At 42.3% G+C, this 19,828-nt stretch overlaps 1 protein-coding gene across 3 annotated transcripts; it reads right to left on the reverse strand.

Annotated features, from left to right (window-relative positions):
• Window positions 1–3,370: 3,370 nt before the first annotated feature.
• On the reverse strand, window positions 3,371–19,394 carry dbr1.L (debranching RNA lariats 1 L homeolog). Of its 3 annotated transcripts, none has more exons than XM_018234325.2 (9): window positions 19,246–19,394; window positions 11,871–12,128; window positions 9,068–9,192; window positions 8,470–8,550; window positions 8,267–8,352; window positions 7,274–7,498; window positions 6,707–6,784; window positions 6,457–6,602; window positions 3,371–4,623 (listed from the first exon to the last, which is right to left on the reverse strand). In XM_018234325.2, exons 2-9 carry the CDS (start codon window positions 12,065–12,067, stop codon window positions 3,957–3,959), a joined length of 1,605 nt encoding a protein of 534 aa, XP_018089814.1. In that variant the 5' UTR covers window positions 12,068–12,128; window positions 19,246–19,394; the 3' UTR covers window positions 3,371–3,956.
• Between the last annotated feature and the right edge of the window lie 434 nt (window positions 19,395–19,828).

The following is a 19,828-nucleotide window of genomic DNA, read 5'->3' on the forward strand; positions in this document are numbered from 1 at the left end:
TGTATACCATTTGGGTACTGTAATTGCAAACAATAAAAACCATTGATAGGAAAAGAGACCACAACAGCACTAATAATATTAAATGATGCAAATACTAAGGGTCAAGAATTTGAAGTACAATGCTAAGCTAAAAACATTGAAAAACAGAAAAAATACCATAAAAGGATATCAGTAATACATGACTACAATCACACATTTTGATAAATCTGTCCCTTAATCTCGCAGGTCCAGGGTCCAGTGATAGTTGTATACTGAAAAAGGGGGGCTTGAGGCCCTCAAAAAAAAGTTTGTAGCTTTTTGCTCAAATGAACACATCCAGAGGCTTTTTTGCACCAAATAATGCCAGAATGCTGTCCTTTTTTTCTGCTTTCAGCTTGGGATGCCCACCTGTGAGTAACTGTATCTGTCTATGGCTGAACTATGTACAGGTATGGGACCTGTTATCCAGAATGCTCAGGACATGGGGCTTTCCTGATAATGGATCTTTCCGTAATCTGGATCGTCAAACCGTAATTCTAATAGAAAATCATGTAAACATGAAATAAACCCAATAGGCTGGTTTAGTTTCCAATAAGGATTAATTATATCTTTGTTTGAATCAAATACAAGGTATTGTTCTATTATTACAGAAAAAGAGAAATAATTTTTTTTAAATTTGGATTATTGGGATAAAATGCAGTCTATGGGAGATGACCTTCCCGTAATCCGGAGCTTTCTGGATAACGGATTTCCAGATAACAGATCCAATATCTGTATTTCAATATGTATATGTAGTGTATTGGCTGAAATATGTATCATCCGCTGTACTAATATTTGTACAACCCCTCACTTTGTAGCAATAACAACTTTAAAGGGGATCTAAACCCCAAACCAAATTGGTGTAAACTTATTGAAGGTGTTTTCTTTAAGCACTTTTGTAATTTACATTAATTTTTAGCAGTTTCCGAGATATTTGAATTTTTATATTTCTAATAGCAGGCTTTAGGCTCAATAAGAGTCAGGATCACGGACAATCTGACATTCAAGAGAGCAGTTAAACTGAAAGCCTGGTATTAGTAGTCTTAAATTGCTATTATCTCAGAAATCCCTTAAAATAAAAAAACCCATTTAAGTTACAAAATGCTCAGAGGATCCTGCCTGATAGCTTTCTTATAGCAGAGCCCAGTCTGATAGTTGACGGTCCATAGAAACCACATTCATGTTGGGGGTATTACCAGTGCCCCAGCTGAATGACGAGCATGCATTGATGATGGGAGTAGGGGGAGGTAAATGATGTGACAGAAGAGGTACATGTGAAACATCCCACCACTTGCTGTGTCTGCATCCGACAGTTGTGTTGCGTCTTATCCGACATTTTCATTACTTACCTTATTTCCAGCGTTTTGTTGCAGCTCATCAGATCGCACAGAAAACGTCCATGTAGTCCTACCCTAAGGGAGAAATCTGTCATATTCCATGCAGGCAATGTAGGACGTGATGAATGCAGAACATCAGATAGAGATCAAGCAGTGATAGTGGACGAGAGGCTCATATGTCATTATATCACGATACACTTGCATGTGTGGGGGGCATTGCAGAGGAAGAGTAGTATTGGCTTTTCAGCTACACTTTGCTTTGTGAGTCCAATTGCTGACCCTGACATTGACTTTGTTTATTAGCAATATAATTCATATTTTTGCTCTAAGTTATAAGTAAGCTGTTATACATGAGAGAAACCTTCTGCTTTACTTCATGATGATGTTAAGTGTTCCCCAAAAGGTGCTATTGTGTCAAAAAATATCCTCTGCAGCTGTCCAGTGTCCTCTTGCCTCAATGTCTGCCCTGTCTCAGCACCTGCTCTTCTGCTGGTTAATTTACAACCTTAGGCCATAAGTCATTAATTAAGGAAAGGCGGTTGTCAATAGAAATAGAGTAAAGACAGTAGGGCATGTTTATGACCCCAACCACAATTACCTTCATGCTCAAATAGACGCAAATGTTATGCAAGTTGATACCATTCATAGTGCTTGTGTCCAAAGATGCTTCCCTATAGTTGCACCAGTGTATCCATCCCACCTCCTTTTCTGAATTATGTGCAAAGGCACCTATTGACACAGGGGAACCCTGGAGCTACCACCACATTCAAGCAGGAGCTAATTCCACAGTTTGCTCTGTGTGCTGGGACAAAAATACAGTGAATCATGTCAGAAATCGTAATAATGGCGTGTGGGAAAAAAGACGCAATCGCTACCAGCTTTGGATGCAATTGTGTCCTATTCGTCAAAACTTTCACCTGCAATTTTTGTTGCATCGGACACAAAATGTGAACAACCCCTTTAAGTAAACTGAAAGAGTTGTTAGCAATAGGGTATCACTGTAAATGAGAAGAGAGAGAGAGAGAGAGAGAGAGAGAGAGAGAGAGAGAGAGAGAGAGAGAGAGAGAGAGAGAGAGAGAGAGAGAGAGAGAGAGAGAGAGAGAGAGAGAGAGAGAGAGAGAGAGAGAGAGAGAGAGGAGAGAGAGAGAGAGAGAGAGAGAGAGAAGAGAGAGAGAGAGAGAGAGAGAGAAGAGAGAGAGGAGAGAGAGAGAGAGAGAGAGAGAGAGAGAGAGAACACACACAGGAAGGTAGGTGCACTGTAAAAAATCTGAACACAAATTTGCATATGCAGATTTAAGAAAAAAATGTCATAATATGCAAAAAGAAAAAAAAAAAAATCGTCAAACTAAGTTGTCCGGAGCTTTAAAGAGTCAGTATATACCTAGTTGTAACTGATGAAATTGCCACATAATCACCCTGCAGTGTAAGGCCTATAGCTCTTGGTTTGTTCAGAGACCCAAAAACACAACCTGAAATCAATTGGAGGTCAAATCACAAACGTATTGATAGTAGGGATGCACCAAACCCTTTCTGGAAGATAAAGGCTAGGGCCAGATGATCCAGAGGCAGAGAATCCGCTGCTTTGCTGCTCCCCTTGTCTTTCTAACAGCAGGTGGTTTTCGGCATGAAATGCAAAATGTAGTGCTATGCATCTTCTAACTTGAGGTTATGTTGAAGTGATGCATTCTGGGACTTAAAGTCCCTCTGCTTTACAGAGATTTTGAGAACTGCCCACTTTTTTTTTACATAAGTCCAACTAAAGTATTTTTTCCCTTTAAATGGCTCCTGAGTTAGCGCTTTGTGGCCCTAGTCAACTAACTTAAATGTGCATACACTTCAAATATGTAATTCAGTTATAAAAAAGGAACTCACAGTGCCTAAAAGCAACAATTCTTATCCATATTCCTTAAGATTTCTGTGCACAAACGTGTGATTCCATTTGCTTTTATTGGAATCCACTGGCTGGATAAGCCTAAGAGAGCTTTTTAAGGAAATAAAGCAAATAACAAAAAGCATTTGCTAAAACAGTTCCTGTTTATTTCACATGATTTCCTTATACTAACACTGCATGTGCATTTAGAAATAGTGAATTAAAATAAAGCAAAATAAAAACACATTTTTAAATTATCAGAAGCTGCTAATGCACAGCACTGTACAGGAAGAAATAACATGGGCAGAGACAAATTAAAATATAAAACCACAGGAAATCATATTGATGCCACTTTAAGGGGCAGTTTTATCAATATGCGAGATTCAAGCTCACCGCAGAAAATTCAACAACTTTCTACTCATTCCTATGGGATTTTTAAAATCATATTGATCAATAGGTGAAAGCTCAACATTTGATAAATACACTTCTAAAAATCCCATAGGAATGAATATAAAGTGGGTGAGCTCTAAAACTCCCATTGCCGCTAAATGTAGCAACTGTTAAAAATAAATGTAAAACAGGCACAAAAGTGTAAAAATTCACCTTTTGCCCATAAACCAATAACAATTAATCTTTAGCTCTGTATAAACACAATGCTGTCAGCAAATGACTTACAGAGTGACAGAAAATGAATGATTATTAAAGAAAACAGGAAATCAATCTTGCTTCTTTTACTCATCTTCATCATCTTTAGCCTGGTAGATGGCTTGATTTCGCCTTTTAATCTTCACTCCACCACTCCCATTCTCATTGCTCATCCTCTTCAATGGCCTGTTGGACTGTTTCCCCTCTCCCTCAGTCTGGCTGCTCTCAGAACGATCAAGCTCATCGTTAGTGGAATCTGTAGCATCATCCGAAGACACAGCCATAGAATCAGGCAGGACCCGAATGTTGGAAAAGTTTACTGAGAGATCAGGGGTATACTCAGGAGACGGTTCACCTAACTTTTCTGCAATACCTTCATCCTCTTGTTCGTCATCATCTTCCAATGTAATTTCATCAGGATTGACAGAAGTTGAGAGAATCGAAGTGTCTGTGCTGTATTCACCGGGGTCTTCTGCAGACCCAATACTGTCTGCTTCGTTATCCTCTGTCATATCAAAGTCTTCTTTCTCTTCCTCGTGCTGGCGAACTTTGACATTCAGGTCAACAAGTCCCAGTCTGGCACAGAATTCTGTTGTTTGTGGATTTACAATGTGGGTAGGCATCCTCTTGTACTGTGGATTGTTGGGGTCATAGCATGCTGTCGTCACACTGAAATTGCAAGGGATCTTGATGTCATGTCCTAGATCATCCAAAACTTCTCTCTTAGTTTCCTCAGACATGCTAAAATCCCACCTGAAATCAAATGTGTACTTCTGTTAAAATACAGAATGAATTCTTCCTTCTAGCATGTTTGAAAGTGGTTGCTACTACTCAAAATCTGTCATTTTAATATAAAGTCGCACTACAAAAATATTTGAATAATGCTTCATGAAAGAACAGCATAGAAACATTTAAAGGATGTAAACAGATGGCTGTAAACATAAATGTAAAAAAAGAAGAAATGCAAAACATAAAAGAAGGAAAGCAAGAGAAAAAACTAAACTTCACTAAGGGGCCGATTCACTAACTTCAAGTGAAGGATTCGAAGTAAAAAAACTTCGAATTTCGAAGTGTTTTTTGGGCTACTTCGACCATCGAATGGGCTACTACGACCTTCGACTACGAATCGAACTATTCAAACTAAAAATCGTTTGACCATTCGATAGTCGAAGTACTGTCTCTTTAAGAAAAAACTTCGACCCCCTAGTTCGCCATCTAAAAGCTACCAAACTCAATGTTAGCCTATGGGGAAGGTCCCCATAAGCTTGGCTAACTTTTTTTGATTGAAGGATATTCCTTCGATCGTTGGATTAAAATCCTTCGAATTATCCTTTGATCGTTCGATCGCACTATTTGCGCTAAAATCCTTCGACTTCGATATTCGAAGTAGAAGGATTTTAATTCCCAGTCGAATATCGAGGGTTAATTAACCCTCGATATTCGACCCTTTGTGAATCGGCCCCTTAATCTCCTTAAAGTGAGGGGGGAATGTTGCCTGATATACTAGAAAAAGTAATCGGAGAAGCTTGATAACTCCAACATCCAGGAGGCAGAAGTATGCAAAGAAGTATCATTATTATAGTATAGGGGGCTTTTGGGTTAGCAAGGAATGTATTCAAGTAAGTTTTCCATTTGTCCACCATTGAAAAAGGCAGGCTTGGGTTCCTGGGACATAAAGAGGGTTGGTCAAGATGGAGGCAGTAAATACAGTATAAATAAAGGCAGATTTATTTACTACGGAGTCCCATATTTATAAGCATGCTTGTTGTATTTTAAAGGGGATGTAAAGTCTTAATGGAAACTGGCTTATTTTAATTTATTTTACTCTTACTATTATAAAGATAAAGGGTCAAGTTCCCTCCGCTGCCATACTAAGCAATGTCTACAATGCTCAATAAATACAGTATTAGTCTCCACATGCACTTTTTTCACAGTGCAGGAGAAGCTAATCAGAATCAAGTATACAGGGTAACTAAGTGACATCACTGTTAGGCTCCATATGTATCTTAGGCAGGGCTTCATGACAAACCTCCACTGAAATGGAATGACTTTACACCCCCTTTAAAGGGGCTATTCACCCCCTAGCAAACATGCACAGATTTGATCAAGAGACTTAAATATATATAGGAGATGGTCTGAATACAAACAGGAGTAATAAAAAGCATCAATAACAATGAGCTTGTAGCCCTATAGAGAATTTGTTTTTTAGATGGGGTCAGTAACCCCCATTTGAAAGCTTGCAAGTGCCAGAAGAACAAGGCAAATAATTAAACTATAAAAAAAATAAAGACCAATTGACCAGTTTATAGAATCGGCCAATTTATAATGTACTAAAAGTTACTTAAAGGTGAAACACCGCTTTTATATTATGCCATCCTTGAAATATTCAAGTACAAATGAGGAAACTGAATACTTGGTGAAAACTGATACCTAGAGTTAACCCACTAGTTTTGAAGTGTTTTGTGTACCCCCATATACACTACTTGCATTTACTGTTTCATGTTCAATCTAGAGTCAGCTGCAACCTAGAAATGTGAAATGTATTGGACAGTTTATACTCCGATACTTGACCAGCTAATGATTTACCTGGCATGGAGACCATTATTCTCTGGCATGTTCCATGTCTTTGAAGTTATGTTTAGAAGATCTTTGGTAGCTTTAAGGACAGCTAACCATTCAAGGTCATACTCCAGGCACTCAGGCTTACTAGGATCATGTTCCATGTCTACAATCTGGACAAAGACATATGAAATAGGGGCATCTATAAAATCCAAAAATGCTAAAAACAAAAAAACCAAAAACCAATAGTGTGTAAAAGGGAAAGAAATGTCCTCACCTGCAAAAATTCTCGGTGTGGCAGGCATTTATCCAATGCTAAAAACTTTGTGGCTTTGGGTATTTCTCCTACATTATTCTGCATAAATTTAAAAGAAAGAAAAAAAGACATTAAGTTTGCTTGATCACAAAGGCATGAAACAAGGGGCATATTTATCAAAGAGTGAAGTTAGAGATCGCCACAATCCACTAGAGGGAAATGCCGCCACTCTCCATTAATTTCTATGGCATTTTAAAAGGCATATTTATCAAACGGTGAACTTTCACTTTCTTCCATTGATACTCTTCTAAAAATCCCATAGAAATGAAGGGAGAGTGGCGGAGTTTCACTCTAGTGGATTGTGGCGATCTCTAAACTTCACTCTTTGATAAATATGCCCCAATGTTTATTCTAATATAAACAAATATTTAGTTGTTCCTTGTTAACCGCCAAAACAGTTAGGTCCATCCAAAGCCAGTTTGTTTTTTATGCTTCCAACCAAAGAATCAATATATACTTAAAATGTGTTAGATATGTTTTATAGAAGAAAAGAAAATACAATAATGTAATTCTCCTTCATTTTCTTACCTGATGTTGCATGAAAGCAGCAAACTTCACGTGCAGGTGGGCAGAAAACCAGTACGATGGCTGGATGTGTAACAGAAGTTCTGAAGCTGCTGGACTTCCCAGAGTGTTGTCCTCTACTTCCTGCCGGAAGAAATCCTTCTTCTTTAGAAGCTGTTTTTTGTTACCATAGTGATAGATGCTTCGCGGCCAGTCGTGCGACAGAAAAATGTCCATGGGTTCTTTCAGCTGTAAAAACAAATGAATTTTGTTGAAAATGAAATCAGAGAACATGCAGTATGCAAATTACATTATTAGAGTATAAGATATTACTTAATACTTAGCTGAGGGGACAAAAAGTAAAGTGAGGCTAGAAACTTTATCTGGTTGTGACTATTAATGGGAAAGTAGTGTGTTATGTAAGCAAAGAGCGTAAACCATAAATCTATGACGCGTATAATTTATTTGTCTAAACATTTGTATTTATCAGGAGAGCAAGTTGCATACTCAGTCAGCATCATGCCTCTCAAGGCCTGCCATAATTCACAGCAGGTATCAGCAGTCTAGTAACCCACAGCACTTTTATTACTACGTCAAACTTCGCTCAGTTTACATACCCCCTTGTTATTTTCAGAATCCTTAAAGAAATTTAAATATAAATTATATTTATATAATTTATATTTGCTGGTTGTTTTCGGATTGTTCAATTGAGGAGAACATGTTCAGAAGGAAAACTATGAACTTTGCTTATGGAAAGGAAAGAAAAGACATGCTAATGGTCAGAGATATCTGATCTTGTTTCTGAGCAGAACATCATCATAAGAGTTCACCTATCTCCTTCTGAATATTTCCTCCTGGGTTGAACAATCTGACAACTCCCTAGCAGGTGGCACTGTTGTTTTAAAACAGTTAAGTAAACAATTAATGAACTAATACAGTGACAAAGGACAAATTTACATTATAGGTAATATGAATATGCTCAATTGTGATATTACAAAACCAACTGAAAAACCTTACCTGCTTCAACTTAAAGACCTCTATGCTCCTCACATGGTAGGCGCTTCTTACAGTGTCCTTACTGTAAGGTGGTCGCTCAAAATGACCTATGAGAAAGTAATATTACAAAATTACAAAAAGATGAATAGCAGCAAGAGCAGATTCAACTGCTTCAGATAAGTTGAACAACCTTACATAACTTCAAAAGCACAACATAAATGTACCTTTTCGATAGTCATGAGACTTAAATATTCCAGATATTCCTCCAATTCTTACTCCACGATATTTTACCACCCCTGCATAGCCTGTCAAAATGGAATGAGTGCAAACGAAAATATTAAAATAAAGACAAAGATCTTCCAGTTCAGTCAGCTAAAGGCCTTGTACTGAGCAGTGTGATTTGTATGTGACATTCTTTACTACACACCCCATTAATAGCATATGAGATGTCTATACAGATACACTCAGCAAGCACACGACAGTTCCAGCTCATAAATATAAATATGCAGAGTTGAAATGTGCACAATAAACTAGGCTGATGTTACCTTCTATCAATGAAAGCCATTTTTTGATTTTAAATAGGATACATTTTTACCTTTAATTGAGAATGCACCATCTAGATATTGCATAACCTATCCTTTTAAACAACTAGGGTGGATACAGGTCAATGGTTGAAAATTTGGGGGAGAATTATCTTTCCAAAAGGGATATTTTTAATATAAGTCAGGGACGGGGAATTTAATGGGAAAAATTGTAATTGCAAGAAGGGATGTTAAAAGTATCTGCACCCATGGAAGCTACTAGAGTGCATGTCAGACTTACCCATGTAGTAAATATTTGGTGCAACCCAGCCTCCATAAGGTAGCTCTTGGAGGTAGTTTGATGCCTCATGGTTTCCTCCAATAAAGATTGTTAGAATAGGGGCCTTTTTCTCACCAGAGTAATATCTTTAAAATTGGGAAACAAATGATATAATAACATGAAAACATTATAAGTTGCCTGCTAATATATATGGCCTTGGAACTATGTTTAACTATGTTTACTGTATGGCAAAGACTTTTAATTCAAGAAGTGCAATGTGTTCTTCCAGGTTTCCCATGCAAGAGTAGAACCTCTGCCCTCTTATTTTTCTAATGCAAATGTACAACACTGTGTAAAGAAAAAGTGCATTTGGTTTTTGTTACTAAACACCGAAACACTTGCCCAACCACTGTACAGAATAATGGATTATTTACTAATGAAAAAGTAAAGCAGTAACTGTATTGAAGGTGCAATAATAACCTATTATCAGGAATCAAATAAATATGGCATGCACAATACCTGTTAATTTAAAGAGGGTTTTTTTTTTGGGTCAAAAAAGAATTATGAAATAAAAAAAAAAGTAATTAATTCTGCCTCTGTCGAAATATAATCCAAATAAATTGATGCATGCCTTTCTACTTCTATCATATGTGAAGTGCTTCTGAACCTGCATTGTTGTACATTTTCTTTGAGTATTATTTTATGATATGATAATGTCAGTTGGAAACCATTTCTAACTTAGACTGTAAGCTTTACAGGACAGAGACTGCCTTCCTACTGTGTCTTATACCAAATGGCACTTAATTGGTGTATTTATTGTAATTCATTTAATCTATTAGAATACGTGTCCTCCATGTGTACTTTTGTATATTTTAAGACTGAACAGCGCTGTGTATCATTGTGGTGCTTTATAAATGAAGTCAAACTTAACTACATACATACATACACTTCAATGGGATGATCACAGCAAATAAGATGATGAACAAATAAACAGCACTTTCTTTGAACACCTGACAGAACTGAGGTACTATGCCTAAGAAGGCCATCCTCTATTATGAAGTGCTATTATCTTTAACATATGCCAAATTCTCAAATGCTAAATTCTTACAGTCCACATCATGAAACCACATTTCGCTTTCCCTTGACTCATTGAAAAGCTGTTAAAATGCTTTCTGATAGCCTTATGCCAAACATTCTGGAAAGATACACTATTTGGTCAAAAGTGTCCAGACATCCTCTGAAACTGTGGGTATTAAAATGAAGTGAGTCTACTGTGTAATATGTTCCAGTCTTCTCATTAGATGTAGGGAGATTATTGGTTGAATAGGTTTCCATTTAGTGACAACAGCAACAGTTGGGTTCAGCAATCAGGCACTGTATGCAGTTGGCATTTCAATTCATCCCAAGGGTATTCAGAGGGCCTAAAGTCAAAGCAGGCTGATTCTGTCCTTCCACTCCCATCTCAGCAAATCAATTATGTACCTAAACCTTTCCCACAAAGCAGGAAACATGGGATTGTTAGGAATGTCACTGTACGCGGTCTCTTAGATTTCACTGCAACAAGGGGCCCCTGACTAAGCCATGTAAACAGCCCAGGACAGGAGTGGATGTCAAGGTGAAAATGGTAGCAATTAAATACAGTGTGTGCCATGTTTAAATGAAAAAGAAAGCTTAATACAGCCCAAAGAGGTCATGCTATGTAAAAGGTGGAGTGAAACATTACCGGTGATGTCGCTCATGTCAACCTATTCAATTTTTGCTTTTATTTCGGTTGAAATCTAATTGCCGATTGGTTGCTGTGGGCAACATCACCAGTAATGCTTTACTCCACTTTTTACACATCATAATAAGGCTCCAAAGTATGGTAAGCAATAGTATATTTGCCTTAATCTGGCCCCAATTGTGCTGGGCCAACAGTTTGGACCATGAACTAAAATCAGATGATAATCTGCACCTATGCAGACACATCAAGAAAGAGCTGCATCACTGGCAAATTTGGCCATAGCTTAAAGGAATTGTTCAGTGTAAAAATAAAAACTGGGTAAATAGATAGGCTGTGCAAAATAAATAATGTTTCTAACATAGTTAGTTAGCCAAAAATGTAATGTATAAAAGCTGGAGTGACTGGATGTCCAACATAATAGCCAGAACACTTCTTCCTGCTTTTCAGCTCTCTTGGTTTACACTGATTGGTTAGCAGGCAGTAACTAATCAGAGACTTGAGGGAGGGGGGGGCATATCTGTTTGCTTTTGAATCTGAGCTGAATGCGGAGGATCAATTGTAAACTCACTGAACAGATATGTCCCATGTGGCCCCCCCTTCAAGTCGCTGACTAGCTCAGTTATACAGCTGAAAAGCAGGAAGTAGTTTTCTGGCTATTATGTTAGACATGCAGTCACTCCAGCTTTTATACATTACATTTTTGACTAACTAACTATGTTAGAAACATTATTTAGTTTGTACAGCTTATTTACCCAGTTTTTATTTTTACACTAAACTGTTCCTTTAACAAGATTTTCGAACCTGCTCAAAAAATATTTCTTGCTTAAGTTTGGACAGATATATGTTGGGTAGGAATCATTCACAAGGTTGAGGAGTCTGGAAGGGCTGAATCAGCAGTTGCATGTCCCATCTTGAAAATTTCCATAATAAAAATGGCAGCTCAGCATCCCTCTGTAAGTACCCAGGGAAACAAATGCTGGGACAACCAGTTATCCTCAACTAGGGGAGGGATTAATGGATACCTACTGTAGGTTGAAGAAAAACAAATAAAATCAGTAGTGCTTCTAATAAAATAAACTTATATTTATAAAGCATGATTACTTGTAAAAAGTCTGCATTTGTCGATATTTCATTGGTACAGCCATACATTTCATGTCCCCCTCATTTCTCACAGCTTGAAAATCACCACAGCACAGCAGCAGGTCTACTTTCGTGTTCTCTTTCTTCTCAAGGAACTGGATTGTTTCATAGATTTTATCCAGCTCACCGTGGCAGCACCCTTCCACTGCAATCTTCATGGCTGCAGCTTTGGTGTTACAAAACGTAAATCAGCAGACGGATGTCTTCTTAAAAAGTCATCTGAAAAAAATTATTATTGTTATTATTAATAAACACTAAGCAGAGCAGCATTTAAAAAGTTTATTGAATTTTAATACGTTAATTTACTTAGGAGCAAAAGATTCAGCTCAGATTCAAAAGCAACAGTTACCGTATGACCCATGTGGCCTCCCCCCAGGTCACTGATTGGTTACTGCCGGGTAACCAATCAGTGGAAACCAAGAGAAAAAGTAATTTTGTGTTCTGTTATGTTAGACATCCAGTCACTCCAACCTTTATACTTTACATTTTTGGCTAAACTATATTAAAAAATTTTTTATTTTGCACAGCCCGTTTACCCAGTTTTTAGTTTTATACTAAACAGTTCCTTTTAGCAATAAATTATCATTTTCATTTGTATCTGTAATAATAGAACAGTACCTTGCAATTAATGATAACTAAGCTACACAAGTCCATATTGGTGGCAAAACAATCCCATTGGATTTATTTAATGTTCAAATGATTTTCAGAAGACTTAAAGGGGTTATTTACCATCAATCACTTTTCAGTTCAGTTGCTAATATTCCATAGATACTGCTGAGAAATGTATCAACTAAATGTAGCAAATTGTAACCGATGCTCCTGGATCACTGAGTTGCCAGACTGATACACTAGAGATACAAACAGTATAACTTTATACTTAAATTTGGGGAAACTGGAAAAAAATAAAAGACGGAAAGCAACTGAAAAAGATGGATTTTTGTCTTACCTGTAAAATCCTTTTCTCTCTTCATCGAAAGGGGGACACAGGCACTGGAGGGTTAACTTCACCTTCCGGGAGGAAAGGACACTAAAAACAAGAACTTTGACAGCCCTCCCAGGGGCCGGCCCGCCTATCCCAGCAGGCTACACCCCCACCAGGAGGCTGTCACACCCCAGAACGTTAAAAGTGTAAAAGATAACTGAGGAATTAACTAGAACTGACCAAGGAAGAACCTTGGGCTAACTTGACGGATGTCCACGCAACGAGGACAAAAAGGAGCTAAAATCACCAGGGCTTGGGAGCCCCACCAGGAGGTGATGCTGGATCTAGACAGAGACTGTCTAAGGAACCTTCCGCGGCCAAGCTTGATATCGTAAGGGATGGGCGTGCCTGTGTCCCCCTTTCGATGAAGAGAGAAAAGGATTTTACAGGTAAGACAAAAATCCATCTTACTCTCTCATCTCAGGGGGACACAGGCACTGGAGGGACGTTCAAGAGCAGTCCCCAGAAGGGTGGGTAGATCAAGCTTAAGATTGCACAGCAGCGTGCAGTACCTTCCTACCGAAGACAGCCTCAGAAGAGGAGGCAACATGAACCTGGTAGAAGCGGGTGAAGGTATGGATGGAAGACCACGTGGCAGCCTTGCAGATCTGCTCCACAGACGCCATGTTCCGTGCTGCCCAGGAGGCCGCCAGTGATCTGGTTGAGTGGGCCGTGACCCTCATAGGAGAAGGTCTACCGGCGATCTGGTAGGTCCGGTGAATCGTGGATCGTATCCATCTGGCAAGGGTGGTCTTGGAAGCTTTCAGACCCTTCCGTGGACCAGTAGGAATGACGAGGAGAGCATCACACCTACGAAAGGATTCGGATCTGTGAACATAATATTTGAGAGCGCGGACTACGTCCAGGGAATGCAGTGCAGTTTCCTTAAAACACTTAGGCTGTGGACAGAAGGATGGAACCACGATGTCCTGGTTGAGGTGGAAGGCCGATACTACCTTTGGCAGGAAGGAGGGTATGGGCCGGAGCACAGCTTTGTCCTGGTGAAAAATCAATAAGGCCGAACGGCAGGAAAGTGCTGCTAGCTCGGAGACTCGTCTGGCAGACGTGATAGCGAGGAGGAAAACAGTCTTCCAGGTAATAAGGACATCGGAGGCCTGAGCGAGGGGCTCGAACGGAGCACTCTGTAGAGCCGACAGGACTAGGTTGAGGTCCCAACCGGGTACAGGTGCCCGAATGGGAGGGGCGATATGCGCGACTCCCTGCAGGAAGGTCCGAACGGGAGATTTCAGTGCAATGTTGAGCTGGAAAAGTACGGACAAGGCAGAGATCTGAGACTTGAGGGAGGCAAGGCGAAGGCCTTTGTCGAGGCCCTGCTGCAGGAACCCGAGTATGCGGGCCGTACTGTAGCGATGCGGGGGAAAAGAGTGAGCGGTACACCATGCGATGTAAGTCCTCCATGTTCTGTAATAGATACGAGAGGAGGAAGGTTTTCTGGCAGCAATCATGGTCGCTATCACTCGGTCATCAAACCCCTGTCGTTTGAGGACTAGGGTCTCAAGAGCCAGGCCGTCAAATGGAACAGATGAATATTCGGGTGGAATACTGGTCCTTGGCTTAGAAGATCCTGTCGATTTGGAAGATGGATGGGCTCTGTCTCTGCGAGATTGATGAGATCTGCAAACCAGGCCCTTCTGGGCCAGTATGGTGCCACTAGCATGGTCCTGACCCCTTCTCGCTTGATCCTCTTCAGTATCCTGGGAAGGAGAGGTAGGGGAGGGAAGACGTAAACGAAGCTGAACGGCCATGGGGCCGTGAGCGCGTCTACCCCTATGGCCCTTGGATCCCTTGACCGAGACATGAATCGCGGAGTCATTGCATTGGTCCTGGAGGCCATCAAGTCGACCTCTGGCATGCCCCATTGGTCGGTCAGAAACTCGAACACCTCTGGATGCAGGGCCCATTCTCCTTGATCGAGAGTTTCCCTGCTGAGGAAGTCCGCCGTCCAATTTTCCACTCCTGGAATGCGGAGATGGCCGGTACGTACTTCTCCGCCCAGGTGAGAATGCGCGAGGCCTCCTGCATGGCTCCCCTGCTGCAAGTCCCTCCCTGGTGGTTGATGTATGCCACGGCCGTGGCATTGTCCGTCTGAATCTTGATGGTCTTGCCCCTGAGGAAGGCTGTCCAGTGAAGGAGAGCCAGGCGAATGGCTCGGAGTTCCAGGACATTGATTGGAAGAGATGTCTCTGAGGGGAGCCATCTGCCCTGTGCTGTCTGGCCCTGACACACCGCACCCCTACCCCGGAGACTGGCATCCGTGGTGAGGATGGTCCAGTGGAGAATTGCAAATGGCTTGCCCTGGTTGAGATTGGCTGGTTGTAGCCACCACCCTAGGGAAGTCCTCGTCAGGGTGGGGAGGGTGATGGGAGAGTCCAGACACGTTATCTCTGGATTCCAGTGTGTCAGGATGGCTCGCTGAAGGGGACGAGTGTGAATCTGAGCAAAAGGGATGGTGTCTATCGCAGAGACCATCAAACCCAGTACCTGCATGCAAGATCTGAGAGGAGAGCATGGCGAGTCCGCTAGAGAGAGAATGCGGCTGCGTAGGGTTAGAGCCTTGTCCGCTGGAAGAAAGGTGCGGCAGAGCTGGGTATCGAAGAGAGTCCCCAAGAATATCATTCTCTGTGCGGGGATCAGGAACGACTTCTTGAAGTTGATGATCCATCCGTGTTGTTGCAGGGTCTGGATCACGAGGGACAGATCGGACTGGTTCCTCTGGGCTGATGGAGCCTTGATGAGATCGTCCATGTAGGGGGTAACTGAAACCCCCTGAGACCGAAGGAGAGCTAGAACTGGAGCCAGGATCTTGGTGAAGACCCGAGGAGCCGTGTCCAGGCCGAAGGGGAGAGCCACGAATTGGAAGTGCTTCCCTAGAGAGGCAAATCGCAGGTAGCGATGATGTGCCCGGTGGATAGGGATATGGAGGTAAGCATCCTTGATATCGACGGAGGAAAGAAACTCCCCGGGTTCCATTGCTGAAATGACGGAACGGATGAATTCCATCCGGAAGGAGAAACGTCTGAGGCAACGATTGAGTTTCTTGAGATCCAGGATGGGGCGTATTCCTCCGTCCTTCTTCGGGACGCAGAAGTGGATGGAATAGAACCCCTGCCGTTCCTCCTCCTTGGGTAGCGGTACCACGACCCCTGCCTGTTGGAGGGAGGAAATGGCCTTCCAGAAGGCTGCTCTGCGTACAGGATTGGACGGAGGGGGAGAAGAGAGAAATCTCTCCGGAGGAGGGTGTCGGAACTCTATGGAATAACCTTGGTGGAGCACTTCGTGGACCCAGGCATCTACGAAGGAGTGAGACCAGACCTGCCGAAAGGAGAGGAGACGCCCGCCCACCCTCTCGATTCGGGAGGTGGGCAAACCTTCAGGAAGAGGAGGTTTTGTCGGCAGAAGGTTTCTGAGTTTGTCTGCCAGCGGACCAGGCAGGTCTCTTCCACTTTCCCCTAAACGAAGGAGCGCTCTTTTTTGTTGTTGGAGGCTTAGCTTGTTTGGAACAAAAGGAGCGAAATCGAGAGAAACGGCGATTAACCGTCTGATGTTTTGGCTTGTTCTGTGGAAGAAGGGTACTTTTGCCCCCTGTAGCCTGGCTGATGATTTTATCTAGCTCAGTGCCAAATAGAACCTTGCCTGCAAAGGGAATAGAGACCAGTGACTTCTTGGATGTCAAATCCGCCGACCAATGTTTGAGCCAGAGGAAACGTCTGGCCGCTATGGAAGTGGCGGAAGCCCTTGCAATCATCTTCGCCGAGTCCAAGGATGCCTGGCAGAGGAACTGGGATGCCTCTTTGAGTTGCTCCGCCAGCTGTAAAATGGAAGCCTGGTCAGAACCATCTATAACAGCCTGACAGAGCTGATCGGCCCAAACTTCTGAAGCGCGACTGACCCAAGCGGTAGCGAAGGTCGGTCTGAGTGCCGCACCTGAGGCGAAAAATATGGATTTGCAGAAACCCTCCAGCCTTTTGTCAATGGGGTCCTTGAATCCAGCCGCATCGGGAACTGGAATGGTGGTGGACTTGGCTAGACGGGAGATAGGTGGATCGACTGTAGGAGAAAGGCACCAAAGATCAGTGTCGTCCTTGGGAAAAGGATAGAGAAGGGCAAAGCGACGGGAAAGATTAATCTTGCGCTCTGGAGAGGCCCACTCATCCTTGACTACAGAAAAAAGTTGGTCATGTGACGGGAACAACTTAGCAGTCTTTTTCTGTCTCTTAAAGAGATCCTTGGAAGGATCGGCTGAGACAGGTGGAGACACGTTGAGAGTCTCAAGAACAGACTCAATCAAGCTGTCTATGTCTGAGATAGCTGGGGGAATCTCTGGTTCCCGATGGGAATCCTCGTCAGAGTCCCTGTCTGAAATTTGGCCATCCTCTGCCAGTTCCGACTCCTCGTCGGAGTTCGGAAGTAAGGCGGTGTCAGAAACCTTGCGTTTCCCCGCTATCCCAGAGGGAGGTTGGGAAGTCAGCTGGGCAAGGAACTTGTCTAAGGACTCAGGGAGCCGTGCAAGCCCCTGAAGGGAAGAAATAGAGGCCGCTAAATTTCTAGCCCAGGGAGGTTCAGGTACTGCAGCCGATGCACCCTGGCTGTCCGTAGAAGCAGGGACATGCTGTACATGTAGGTTCAGGGTGACCCAGGGGAAGTCTGGCGCGACAATCGGCGCATGCTAGTAAGGAGACCTTAGGCACGGAAGGAACCTTAGCAGTAGATTGCGTAGAACGCAGCTTAGGACCCTCCCTGGTGGGGTCTGCCATAGTCCCAGAACTTTACCTGAGAATATATAAATATATATATATATAGGGAAGTGCGCGCGCATGCGCGATGACGTCACCGGTGAACGGCGCGAATGCCGAAAAGGCCTCTGTGAGGAAGGGAACCTGCCGCTCCTCTCCCTAGGCAAGGGAGTAGTGTGGTCGGCGCCAGAGTGGAGAGCCACTACTGGGCTGGGGGTGCGGAAGACTGGAATCCAGCCGCTGCCCCCCCAACCAGGAGAACTGAGCCGCAGCTCCTGTCTCAAAGTGCGCAAGGGCTCAGGGAACAGAGCAGTAGCTCCTGCCCCAGCAAAAAAAGCCCTGCATCAACCAGGACTAAACCGGAATTCCTGCCCGGGGAACCAACAAAGGAAATAAATAAATAATAAATAAATAATAAATAAAAAATAATTAAAAAATCTCCCCTGAGGGGAGAGTGTCCTCCTCCCATGAGGACACTAAAAGAACTGGGGTGTGACAGCCTCCTGGTGGGGGTGTAGCCTGCTGGGATATGCGGGCCGGCCCCTGGGAGGGCTGTCAAAGTTCTTGTTTTTAGTGTCCTTTCCTCCCGGAAGGTGAAGTTAACCCTCCAGTGCCTGTGTCCCCCTGAGATGAGAGAGTAAAAGGCTTCATTTATGGTGAACGATCTGAAAACAACTGAAAAAAGTGTTTGGAAGGTGAACAACCCATTTATGGTATGGTCATCTAAATTACAGAAATATGCCTTATCTGGAAAACGCCAGGTCCCAAGCATTCCAGATCACAGACCTTATACAGATCATAAGATACAATCTTAAAGTTACAGTAACACCAAAAAATGAAAGTGTTTTAAAGTAATAAAAATATCATGTAGTGTTGCCCTGCACTGGTAAAATTGATCTGTTTGCTTCAGAAAAACTACTATAGTTCATATAAACAAGCTCCTGAGTCATAATGGTGGAAATTGAATAAAAGTCTATATGGCACAGGTTAAATAGTGCATAACAGATAACACCATTGTGTTCTACAGAGTTCTGCTATCTGCGGTGTAACTTAAACCTTTTCTCATTTGAATGGCTGCCCCCACTGCTACACAGCAGCTTGTTTATATGAACTATAGTAGTGTTTCTGAAGCAAACACAGCAGTTGTACCAGTGCAGGGCAACACTGCATTATATATGTATTACTTTAAATCAATTTCATTTTTGATGTAATTGGTACTTTAAGAAAAAGCGAATCTAGCACTCCAATAAGTCGATGACTGCAACAAGCAGAGTTGCCATCATGGAGGGACTGTCGTCCAGGCCCCGTGCGTTGAAGGCATAAAGGGATGGGGCGGCTGCGTTACACTTACTTGGATTACGACACCCTGCTTTCAGGGAGCTGCAGACTTTGGAAGTGAGTGCAGTCGTTAATGTACCTGCGTGCTCTTTACTCTACACAGATTTCTGTTTTGCTATTTCTTTCACAGTTTTCGTCCCGGAAGAGCCGTATTGGGATTGGTGAGGTTAAAGAGTCACCCTCTAATCCAAGTAAATGCACAGTACTCAGCAGTCACGCTTTTCCTAACACAGGCAGCATGCAGTTCCTGATCATTACTTACGCCTTCCCCACAGCTGAAAACTGTACGCTTCCTCCTCCCCCTCCTGTCTTTCAGAAAATCCCGCCCCATAGGTCTCAGCACGCAAGACTTGGCGTCACGACTGCACGTAAGCGCAGGGACGCATCACGTAGCTGCCTTGTGGGAGTGACGAGCGGAGGCGGCGTAAAACAGCGTTCCTCTATTACAAGCCGATATTATGTGGTGGTTGGTCCGCTTGTGTTTCATACTTTGGTAACAGAATAAAATTAAAACTTTTCATTCGTGTTAGTTTCTCGCCATGACCTCAGCTCACAATATTTTCTTAGACGTCGTTTATAGTTTTTGATTTGATCTCCCGACTTGTGGCACAGAAAGAAAAAAAAAATCCTGGTTGTCTGTCATTTCTACCAATAAGGAAAGAAAAAAAACTAGGGCCATGTGACTGCTTTATGTCATCTTTGTCCTTTCTTTGTACTTTGAGGCGGTCCCAGTATTTTTGAGCAAACAAGGGGCGGAATGAGGTAATCAGAAGACAATGAGTGAAATTGACCAAAAGTAATATTTTACTCTTTTTGTCATATGGTCATAACAATGTGCAGGTTCC

This window comes from Xenopus laevis, chromosome 9_10L, assembly GCF_017654675.1.
Source record: "Xenopus laevis strain J_2021 chromosome 9_10L, Xenopus_laevis_v10.1, whole genome shotgun sequence".
In the NCBI taxonomy this organism is placed as follows: Eukaryota; Metazoa; Chordata; class Amphibia; order Anura; family Pipidae; genus Xenopus; species Xenopus laevis.